The 11,382-nt window shown below is 30.2% G+C and overlaps 2 protein-coding genes across 3 annotated transcripts in view; one reads left to right on the plus strand and one right to left on the minus strand.

Annotated features, from left to right (window-relative positions):
- LOC100748322 (gamma-aminobutyric acid receptor alpha-like) overlaps positions 1 to 3,674 on the minus strand; it is a 99,259-nt gene extending 95,585 nt beyond the window's left edge. Inside the window, exon 1 of the mRNA XM_003485658.4 lies at positions 2,988 to 3,674. The gene's annotated coding sequence lies outside the window, so the exon portion shown is untranslated. The remainder of the gene's footprint in view (positions 1 to 2,987) is intronic.
- LOC100748801 (arylsulfatase B-like) lies at positions 1,752 to 11,281 on the plus strand. 2 transcript variants are annotated; one of them, XM_024372465.2, is made up of 5 exons: positions 1,752 to 1,862; positions 8,067 to 8,257; positions 8,649 to 8,879; positions 10,612 to 10,767; positions 10,891 to 11,278. In XM_024372465.2, the coding sequence occupies exons 2-5, from the start codon at positions 8,078 to 8,080 to the stop codon at positions 11,164 to 11,166; spliced, it is 843 nt and encodes a 280-aa protein (XP_024228233.1). In that variant the 5' UTR covers positions 1,752 to 1,862; positions 8,067 to 8,077; the 3' UTR covers positions 11,167 to 11,278. The 2 variants fall into 2 exon arrangements, with proteins under 2 accessions (XP_024228233.1, XP_003485710.2); XM_003485662.4 differs by lacking the exon at positions 1,752 to 1,862 and adding an exon at positions 5,976 to 6,331 and having other exon boundaries at positions 10,891 to 11,281.
- Positions 11,282 to 11,382: the final 101 nt, after the last annotated feature.

The following is an 11,382-nucleotide window of genomic DNA, read 5'->3' on the forward strand; positions in this document are numbered from 1 at the left end:
ATTGAAATGCTCTGTTCCGTGCAGATTTATGTTCTTTGACTGAAATTGGTTTTCACTTGCGTAACGAATTATATGGAGTTTTCGCCAACAATTGAGCTGCCAGTGATTTGCATGTTTTTCGTCAATGGAATTTGAAAAGTGAAAGGCAATTAAAGGCAACTAACACGATGCAAAATATAAATAACAATTGTTATTTGTTTGTTATAGATCATAAGTAAATTCTACGTTATGAAATTTATAGAATCTATTTAAAATCGTACAGTTATGGAAATATGCAGACATTTCCAAGTTAAAAATCATAATTCTTGATAATACCTTGATAATTCTTGATAATAGAAAAGAATTTTAAAATCTTTTTAGATGATAGCAAAGAAACGAATACAATAGATAACATTGCAATAGAAAGATATCTATATTATCTATGTTTATTTTCTTATATTTTTATATTTTTGTTAAAGATATGTAACGAGTCAGGCTATAATAGGTATCGAATTTATTATTTCATTTTCAATTTAAAAATTCGTAACATCGATCGTTGTGATACAAGTATTCAGATATGTTCTTTGTTTGAAATTCTATTGACCGTGATTCAGAATTTTATATTCGTTCCAGTTGTAAGAAGAAAGTAGGAGTTTGTAATTTTGTTTTATTCTTTTCTATGCACTTAGTAGAAGCGCTGTAAAATATGTCGAGTTTGAGATTTTTAGGCCACGAGACAATGTAATTATAAACATTTCCTTCGTGTGTAAATACTTCCTTGATGAGCAAGTAATATCGATTAATTTCTTGTTCAACTTATATAGATTTCTTAATTGTAGAAAAATTGTACTAATCATTACGATAGTTTTAAAGTATATGTTCATGGAGTGAAATCCTTGGCGAACAAGAAATTAGATGAAATATTTATCGAATCAATTTAACTATAGGTATAGAGTCAAACTAAATTTCTGGAAGCAAGCGTCGATTTGAAAATCCATGATTTCGCAGAATGGTATGGAGTGGAAGACAGTATTAACCACACAGTAGCTAAGAACTTCGTAACTTTCTCAATCTAGATGAAACGAAAGAGTTTTGCATTATAATCGCCAAATACAGTGGCTGACTTAAATGGAAAAGAACAGGAATCAAGTTACTCAGATAGTTGCAGTTATCCGTTCATAACTTCATATTCTGCCGAATTAATAGTTTGAAATGAATTTAAATGGTTTGAATTAATTGAAAGTTATTCCACGGAGCGTAGAATTTGAAAACGCAAGCCCATTCAGCGAATATGCTTAGTAAGTTTACGCGAAAATACGAAAAAGAGCATGTTGTTTTACTCATTTTTGAATCACACGTCGACTATCGAATAAACACGAAGTATGTGCAAAAACTCTGCTTAATTTTATTCTTTCTATTCATTGCACTCTAGCAAACTTTTTTATTTCATTTAGTAATACCGCAAAATCTCTCGCAAACTTATCTGTTATGAAATTGATTTAAAAAAACTGCAAATGTTTAAGATGATTTTTTTTTTAAAGAATTACGCAATTATGAACTCTGAGGAAGAATAAATAGTTAATTATACGATACGAAAAACTCGATAACAAAGTTATATAACAGAGTTTAAAAAAGAAGAAAGTGGTCCACGAGAAGCAACATTGATATTTATTTTAAGAAATTCGTTAAACCAGAATAATTTTTTTCATATAGTGCATAGTACCACGGTGGATTCGATTATTTCCTTTCGAGTCACAATCGTTCATGGACGAAATACAAAAACTATTCTCGAGGCTGTAGGAACGCGCAACTTAAGCGTGAATTAGATAAATCGCAGTCTCCTTCAGTCTGGCAAACAAGAAAGTGTACCATTATATTTTAAGGTAAGTTCTTACCTTCTTATGTACCTTATAAAATATATATGATATAAATAATAATATAAATATAAATAAATAATTCCAATTATCGTTTCATGTGAATTTTACACGAAATCTCGCCTAGATAATTGATTGTTTTTAAACTGATTCCTGAGCACAAGGTGGTAGGTTAAACGTAACCAAGAAACATTCAGTTTATATACTCAATATATTACATCGATATTTGTATAAAAATAATTCCATTATATCGATAATTATAAAAATATAATTAGTAAAATTAATTCTGAAGATTTGCATTTTTGCAATTTTAAAACATTGTAATTTTAATCATGTGAAAATTGTAATGTTAGCAATTCATTAATATCTTATGTATTATAACTTTAAGATTATTATGTGAATTCATATCTTATATATACAATAATTTCAAAATTAATACGGCTGCGTATGATGTAAATGAGTAAAACATATTATGTCTAAAGTATTAGACATCTATTATGTCTATGTATCACTCTTATTTCTTAATACTTTCTATTATGTCTCTAAAGTTTATTAAAAAAAATACTACTACTTTCCCTCTGTTTTTTTAACGAGTATGTAATTATACCTTATATTTACCTACTTCCTTAATCACTGTTCCATATCTGATTCTTTTCAAAGTAATATATATGACTTATTGCTGTAGATATATACTCTAAATTACATTCCAACAACAATTTAATATTTATGTATAACAATTTCTTTTCCTTTATGGAGAATTACAATTATTTTTAAACTGGGAGAACAATTAAGTAAATGGAATAATCATTATTATTCGCTAAATTTATAGTAACTAGTAAATATTAATTAGTATCTAGTAACTATTGCTATAATACTTAACTATATACTTAACACAATACATTATTGTTGCACAAAAAACATCTACAAAATTAATATTTATACTTTATACTACTTTTGTCGATTACTTTTTATTAGGTACTATTATCAACAACAATTAAGATACATGCCGCGTTCGAAATATGTAGTCGGATCATCGAGCAGCCATTACAACGAATCTATTGAATCCAATGGAACTAAATTATAAAATAAAGGTTCCGACAAAATGAAATAAAATTTCAAACAAATTTTAATTACCTTGAGATATTTGGAAAATGTAAAATAATTCGTAGAAAGTAACAGCTTCGTCATCAGTAAATCTGGTTTTCGTTGATGCACTCACTTCGAATAAATTACCGTCTAAGAAAACTATGTAGTCCATTTTCATTTTACGTTCGTAAGAAACTATTTTCTACCTTTCGCGGAAGTAAAAGTACAAGACTATGTCTATGACATAACCTCGTTTTTAGGTATACACAATAAGCAAAAATGCGTGTGCTAATGAAAAAGTGTCAGAAACAAATAAGATATCCATCGAGTTTCGAAAAATTGAAATGCGTGAATTAGGCACGAAACGAGTTTACTGCAGTGAATGTAAACTAATGAAAATCAGGTAGTGTCGCGTGTACTATGTACACATTTTACTACGCGAATCAGTGCATAAACTCCGTTCACGTCGTTTACAAATAAATCCTGTTACGTTTCACTCATCTTAACCTCTCCGGTACACGCGTCGACTACAAAAACTATGAGCGTACTAGCGACAATTTTTCGCGCCACAATCTTTTCACTTACGAAAGCACGATAAGCGTTTTAAATATGGACAACGCGATGACTCTTTTGTTAATACCTCAAAGGAGGAGAAACTGAACCTTTGATTGATGCGAGTGAAAGCGATAAAAATGTTGCGCGACAATTTTTCGTTTGTGCGCGTAACCTAATGATCGAGAACCATCCAATGCGACCCCATAGTCAAACGTCGATTGAAGTCTGCAATACGATATACAAATGCTCTTATTCGCGACGTGGCTGTTAAATAATATCACACAGCGAACGAGCGTCATACTAAATCAAATTGTAAATCAAATATTCAATAGAATAAAGAAAAATTTTAGTAAACTCTTAATTGTATCGATAGTTGTTAACTTCTTCATTGACTGAAATATCATATTAGCATTCGCAAGATGATATAAGATTTATTAAAGTCTGTCTATTTAAACTATAGATACATGTAAATAAATACTAGGTAGATAATATATACTTAAAGATTTGTTTCGTATGTTGAGAAATTAAAATATACGACAATATATGCATAATTAAAATATAAATTAAATTTGGTTCCTCGTCTAAATTTTTAAATTCAACATTAGAATCTGAAAGCTCCGAGTAGTTTGGATTAAAAAATTTAAATTACAAATCTTTCAATTAATATTTAAATAAGTAATAAATGATGAGAAAAAGTAAATATTGGTTTCGTTCTTACGAAATTTCAAATCTATGAAATATATAAGGAATACAAAAGTACATATTACAAATCAAAGTTTTAGAAATTTATGTTTTAAAACTTCAAACTTCTAGAATATGAGATTTGATAGTATTTGCTACGGCTGCACAGAGGGACCAACGATATTTTGTATTCAAAGAAAGTCCAGAAATGACAGAAACAAAGAAAACACGTTTTATCTTATAAAATAGGTTGCACCTACGACATTCTTGTCAATACCATAAAAATCAAACATTCTTCGAGGATTTAAGATCGAAAAGAATTATATAAGATATTTTACCAAATCTGGGAGAAAATTGCATAAAAACATTTTCCTTGCTATTCCAATATTTATACCGATATCAAATAACAAAACTACAATATGATGAACTTTGTAATAAATAAATTGAATTTCTACAAAATAAATACCTTTCAGAATACAAACGGATGAAGTATTTAAATATAAGTTTGTATTTCATCAAATTAATTCATCTGCTAATTACTTTTTCCACGTACTGTACATTATTAACGCGCATCCAGCTACATCTTTGATATCAGTTAATTTACTCGCAATATAAATCGTGTTTCACTACGTCGTTTCTTTTTACACCAGAGTCAATTTGCTACTTAATTTGAAAGAAGCAGACTACATTCATTTAAGTAGAGTTACATAGCAATAATTAAGTGCATTCTTGTATATATAGTATGATATACAGTAGACAATAAAAATATTTGTATATCCCTTCTATCATAATTTATCTATCATAATGTATAAATAGTGGTTCGTTAAATCCAACGTCCATTTATTAATTTATCCATTGTATAGGTGCATACATATAAAGATTCTATTATTTAATAATATCTTCATTCAATTACAAAAAGTCTGTATCCAATTAATAACCATAGCAATGCGCATATGCTTTTTATATCAGCTGCAGTCACGGGTGGTCGTATATAGAGACTCTTTGAAAAAGATAGCCTTCGTACATGAGATCGCGATGAGATCGTGATTATAAATTATAATAAAACGAAATACGAGATGTCAAAGACTAAAAACATATCTAATTTTAAATCATAATAAATATTATTAAGTAAGTAACGTAATAATATATATATATTATATTCCAATCGGCACGATCTCATATGTGCAAGTATTTTGCTTTGACTCTATAAAAATAGATAAATATGAAATAATAGAATACTCCGTGTAAAACTAGCAGCAAAACGTAACAATCGAAACAAATTGAAGAAATTAGCGACAATTAGCGAACGTTTTCGCAGCGTTCTGCTTATGACAATTTGAATGTCATGCCGATTGAAAATTTAATTACATCGCGACGCAGGCTACTCCAAGCTTTACTTGTGTTTCCATCTAATTATTCAAATCGTATTTGTCCAAACTGTGGCACCGTTCCAACCCATAATATGTACTATCTGATTAATATAATATAATAATTCCACCGGAATTATTGGTCGAATCGAAATGCTACATCAAAAGCTATATCACCTTAGTTACTTGAGATAAAAGGTTGTTCGTTCTCAACTAGTGTCATTGCATTATATAAATAATAATAACAGAATAGATTTGAGAATATTATTAAATAAGAACTATCTTAGTGCTAACATTTATTTTATTAAAAATCTCTCTCTCTCTCTCTCTTTCTCTCTCTCTCTCTCTCTCTCTCTCCCTCTCTCTTTCTCTGCCTAAATACCATAAGATTATTAAATAAGATTTTTCCATGGCATAGTAATTTTACATGCACAAAAACCACAGTGATTTGAAAGGAATGTTGAATTTTCACGTATACATACACGACGCATCACTGTGACTTCTCGCACTCGCCTCCTTCATTTTCCTCCCCCAGAACAGCACTTTCGTTATGCTCCAGATCCTCCCTTTGCTCCTCGCCGCTAGCCATACGGAAAATCTAAAGTGGTAATAAGCCAACGCGTTTTGAGTTTCCCAGTCAGTCGGTTCTCGCGTTGGCAAAGACCAGCCGAACAAAGCTGATCTCTTTTATTCCACGGAAAGATGCCACCCGGACATAAACGGAAAAAATGTACAGCTTACAACGAATAGTTGGATACAGGACAGTCATTCTTCTCCTTTACCATGAACGTAAGAACTTTCTTCCTTCGCTCTCACGTGTTTGAAAGATATTTATGCATTTCCATTTAACGCGGCTGAAATTGTGTCATCGATAGAACGTTATTAATTAACATAATTTTCCAATATATAATATTCTAAGGCTAATAGATTAATCACCGAGTGACAAAGTGATTTTTATCGTCGTTAGTCGCCTCAAAATATGCGAAAAACTGTAACACCTCAGTAATCAATTTTATTGATCGATGAAGGATAGCTTCGTACAGTGAAAGTGTTTAGAATAGTTGACCATCCTGATGTTTATAGCACGGACCAGCATATTCACTACCTGTAAGGACTAACTTTAGTATGGGGAGAAATGTCCAAAACTTAATTCCTCATTCCTTAATTCCTAGTGAATACAAAGAATAGTTCTATCCTTAGAGTAGCGAATTAAGCGTACCTTAGAAAGAGTAGACGTTGTATATATGACGTTGATTTCTTAGGGCTAAGTTGCAACAATATATTTGTTAAAGCTTGCGAATATTTTATTGTTTGGGTACTATCTTATTGTTTGGAAAGCTCAAACTGTTTAATTGTCCGAACTCCTACCGATCGTTTTCTTTTCTTCAGTCTGATATTAGCCAGATTTAAATATACCTGTTATCACATTTCCAAACTGACTTTCTCGGAAACAAAACGTCATATGATAAACTTTTATTGCATATTTTCGCCTTATTTTTTCTCGTAGAATTACTCTACACCCAATTATATCAATTACGGACCACTCTGTATAAATGAGATGACGAAACGATCTTCTAAATTCATACAACTACTGATGTTGTTTCATACGTCAAATAAAAGTCCTGTGGATTGATTGATGAGTAATTAATTATTAATATTTAATTTGTTATTTATTTATATATTTATTTAATATTTAATTATTTGATTAAAAAGAAAGATATATATACTACAGCTAATTCTTTAAATAGATAATTTCAATGTATAATTTGCTAACTTCGTAAGTACTGTTTTTAACTACTAATTTGCCATTAATTTGTACTTTTTAATACAAATTCACATACTGTTGCAACAAATACTAATACTTGAATATTTACGGGCGGCAATATATGGATTTACCTGATAATGAAAATACTTAATGAAATACTATAAGGTAAATAACGCTGGTAGAAAACGCTTGGATTAGACAATTGCCTGCTCATATATTAGAGAAATATCCTAACAGGGATATTTGTTTTTCTTTTGTTCAACATTTCGTATGTAAGCCCAGGTCTTCGAGATTTTTAAATCAGTAATGCCAATGGCACTACATCTATCACTGTACTATCGTTACAAGTGCTGGACTAAACGTAGAAACATCTGATATTAGAGTATTACTATCACCAACTATGTACGATATTGTATTATTAATTTACTTAATTACTTTAATTAATTACTTATCATTATTGTGTATTATACTATTGTTAAATTATTAATTTATTTCCTTCTGTAATTAACTTTTATGTTGGAATTTCAACCTCGGGATAGTATTTTATTGATATTTGTACTTTGAAACTTTACACTTCGTTTTCAATCAAATCTGTAATTTACTTAATCAATATTTGTGATAGCAGCTAATCAAATTATAATTATTTATTATACAATCAATTCTACGAACTGTATGGGTACCTTAATAGATTGGATCAGTTTTTAAATTTGATCTGTAATCAACTTCTGTGAATGTGAAATTTTATTTTATTTGTTGCAGCTGATTTCGAGATGAACCTCGCATTGATACTACAGTTTTTTACCGTGCTATTTCTCTCGGAGTTAATAGTAACAGCCGTGGGTACAGTTTTCTTCACATCCTTATTTTCGCGGCCGAAAGTGCAAATTAACTTTCAACCGCCGGAAACTAAACAGAAGCCACATATCATCATTATTCTTGCTGATGACCTGGTATGTACAAATAACAGCAGAGGATCGATATATCGTGTCCGTAAAAAAGGACGTTATAATTAAACAAAGTAACGTTATATCAGATACGAAGAAAGATATTCTGTAAATAAAACTATAAATATACTAAAGAATTACAAATTTTGTATCTTTTTAGTTATTAAGAATATTTCTCGCAAAATCCATATCAACTTTTATCGTGCCGCTTTAATGATATTCGTGATATTCATTTATTGGTGTTAATATTTAATATAAATTATATTCAATATATTAATATTTAATATATATTTAATATAAATTAAATAATATATCATTTAGATATACTGAAAATAAAAGATGATAATAATCATATTCTCAATTACTTAAAAATTGTTTATTTAAAATCATTGCATAGGGTTGGAACGACGTAAGCTTTCACGGATCGGATCAAATTCCTACGCCGAACATCGACGCCCTTGCATACAATGGTATCATCTTAAATAATCATTACGTTCCGGCATTGTGCACGCCAAGCAGATCCGCTTTGATGACTGGAAAAAACCCGATTCATCTGGGTATGCAACATTCTGTTCTCTATCCGACCGAACCACGAGGGCTTCCTCTAAGTGAGAAACTATTACCGCAGGTAGGTTTCTGAACGAATCACGCAACGTGAGTTTCTTTCGATTTTATCATCTTAATAAAATATCATTTATTAGGAAGCTTAATAAATACTATGTTATACTAAATATATAATATAATATATTACATTACATTAAATATTACATAGCTACTTTGCATTAGTATTATTAGCATAACTTATACAGGGTGGTTGGTAACTGGTGGTACATGCGGAAAGGGGGTATAAAAATAAAATAAATTTTTTAAATAAAATAAACAAATAAAAAAATTTTTTTTTAATTTTTCCATCGAGACAACGATCTACAGTGAGATCCGTTATAACGAGATGCGATAAAGTGCACGCGTACCGAGCGAAAATTCAAAGTCGATTTTCTCGAAAACAAAGCCTCAAACGAAAAATTTTTATTCTATATTTTCGACTTCTTTTTTCGCGTACCCCCTTCCCGCTTGTACCACCAGTTACCAACCACCCTGTATAATTATATATATATAACATATATATTAATAGTAATATTTGCATACCTTATTTACAGAGCGTTGATAGTGGCACAAGTAAAAAGATTTCAAACTTGCTTTTATTAAATACGAAATCTACATTATGTTTCTATTTCTATCACGAAAAATGGCATATTTATAGTGGCATCAGTTTTGTGTTAAACGGCAGTTACATCAATAAAGCCTGTATTTAGTATTTTCAAAAATATAAATTTTAAAAAGTCCTGTAAAATTTACATTTCTTGTTGTACCACTTATTAATAGTTGTACCACTATTAATGCCAAGTAGCGATATTAACTATATAATATAGTATTATCTATATTAAATAGTATTTATTGGGAAGTTTATCTAAAGTATTTTACAATTCTTCTCACGAATAACTTCTATGTATAATCATAGTAAATTCTTTGTTAGTCCATGATCATTTGCATGATCAAGCAAATTTACCATAAAGCAAATATTAAAATATCAGAATCTGCTTGATCAGAATACAATAGAATTATTCAAATAATGGAAGCTAGAATATATTCTTTATTTTTAAATAGAGAAAATTCTCTACTTTGAAATAAAAAAAATTTGGCGTAACTGCTGGCAATACATCGAAAAATGCAGTCATGTTTATTCGAAATATTTACAATAATTTTGTATATTAATCGTGACTATTCTTCTAAATTACTTTCCCATAAATGTACTTCAATAACTTAGTATTGCCTATGGTCTCGAGTGTACCAAATTATCAGAATTCGTAAATTCGTTGTTCATATGTTTAATTATATCGTAATTTCGATTAAATATTCATACGTTCTCTGTAATAAGAAAATCTTACTCTAGTCAAATCACTGGATTAAGTTACCGAAATTAATTGTAAAAGACTATTTGCTATGATATTCTCCGCGTTGTCGATATCACAGGAAATACGTAAATATCTCGGAAACTATAGATGGTACGAAAAAGGATTTGAAACAAATGTTGTACGATTTCGAAGGGTACATATCGTGCCGATATTTACTTTACCTTGCAATGATCTTGAAATGCCCTGTGAAGGTCACAGATACATTTTTAAGTGAGAATTACGTATGTGTTATATGATGTACGTTCATATATATTTTTATTCCATATTCTTATAGATGACATGAAAACATTTTAAAGACACTAAGCGAATCATTAATTTAAGTTTAATGCCTTAAACTACGATTTGGACCAAAATTTAATATATTTTTCGTACGAATGTTCGTTTCAGTATTTACAGGAGATAGGCTATAAAACACACGCTGTGGGAAAATGGCATTTAGGATATTTCAAAAAACAATATACTCCGACGTATCGTGGATTTGACTCACACTTTGGATATTGGAACGGTCTTGAGGATTATTACACTCATATCGCGCAAGAACCGGTAAATATTTTGAAAATTAACTTCGTGATAACTTGTCATCTCTAAAATTTTATTTTCCTAAATATGAAACGTTAGAATATAAAACCTATATAAATCAGTTTTGTATAAGAAAAATTTCCTCAGGATTCACAATATAACGAGTACAAAGGCTTCGATATGAGGCGAAATCTGACAGTGGCATGGGACACTGCAGGAAAATACGCTACCGATCTCTTCACAAACGAAGCTGTGCGGCTGATTAACGAACACGATACTGAACGTCCAATGTTTCTATACCTGGCTCACTTGGCTGTCCATAAAGGTAATGAAAATCAACTGCTACGAGCACCGGACGAAGAGATCGCCAAATTTTCATACATTCTCGACCCGGAAAGAAGAATCCAAGCAGGTAAGCGTTAGCCTTTTTCTTGGCAAATTATCTACTTCAATTATACCTTTACACTTTGAGGACAGTATGCTCTGACAAGCATCTAGCCAGAATTCTGCGTATTTTTGGAAAGGGTTCAAAAGATCGCTGGGAAAGTTCGTTTCGATTCGATATACATTTATTGAATTATATAGGTTTTTTATATATATGTCGGAGATGAAAGAACACCGGAGTCTGTAATTGAACAA

This window comes from Bombus impatiens, unplaced genomic scaffold, assembly GCF_000188095.3.
Source record: "Bombus impatiens unplaced genomic scaffold, BIMP_2.2 scf_0074, whole genome shotgun sequence".
Classification (NCBI taxonomy): domain Eukaryota; kingdom Metazoa; phylum Arthropoda; class Insecta; order Hymenoptera; family Apidae; genus Bombus; species Bombus impatiens.

What these genes read in the sequence shown, in the direction of transcription:
- LOC100748801 (XM_003485662.4), top strand. Translation starts at nt 6,271, where the DNA reads ATGTACAGCTTACAACGAATAGTTGGATACAGGACAGTCATTCTTCTC. An exon ending in TCTTCTCCTTTACCATGAAC is followed by an intron (nt 6,332 to 8,066) that starts GTAAGAACTTTC and finishes TATTTGTTGCAG; the next exon opens with CTGATTTCGAGATGAACCTC. An exon ending in CTCATATCGCGCAAGAACCG is followed by an intron (nt 10,768 to 10,890) that starts GTAAATATTTTG and finishes AAATTTCCTCAG; the next exon opens with GATTCACAATATAACGAGTA.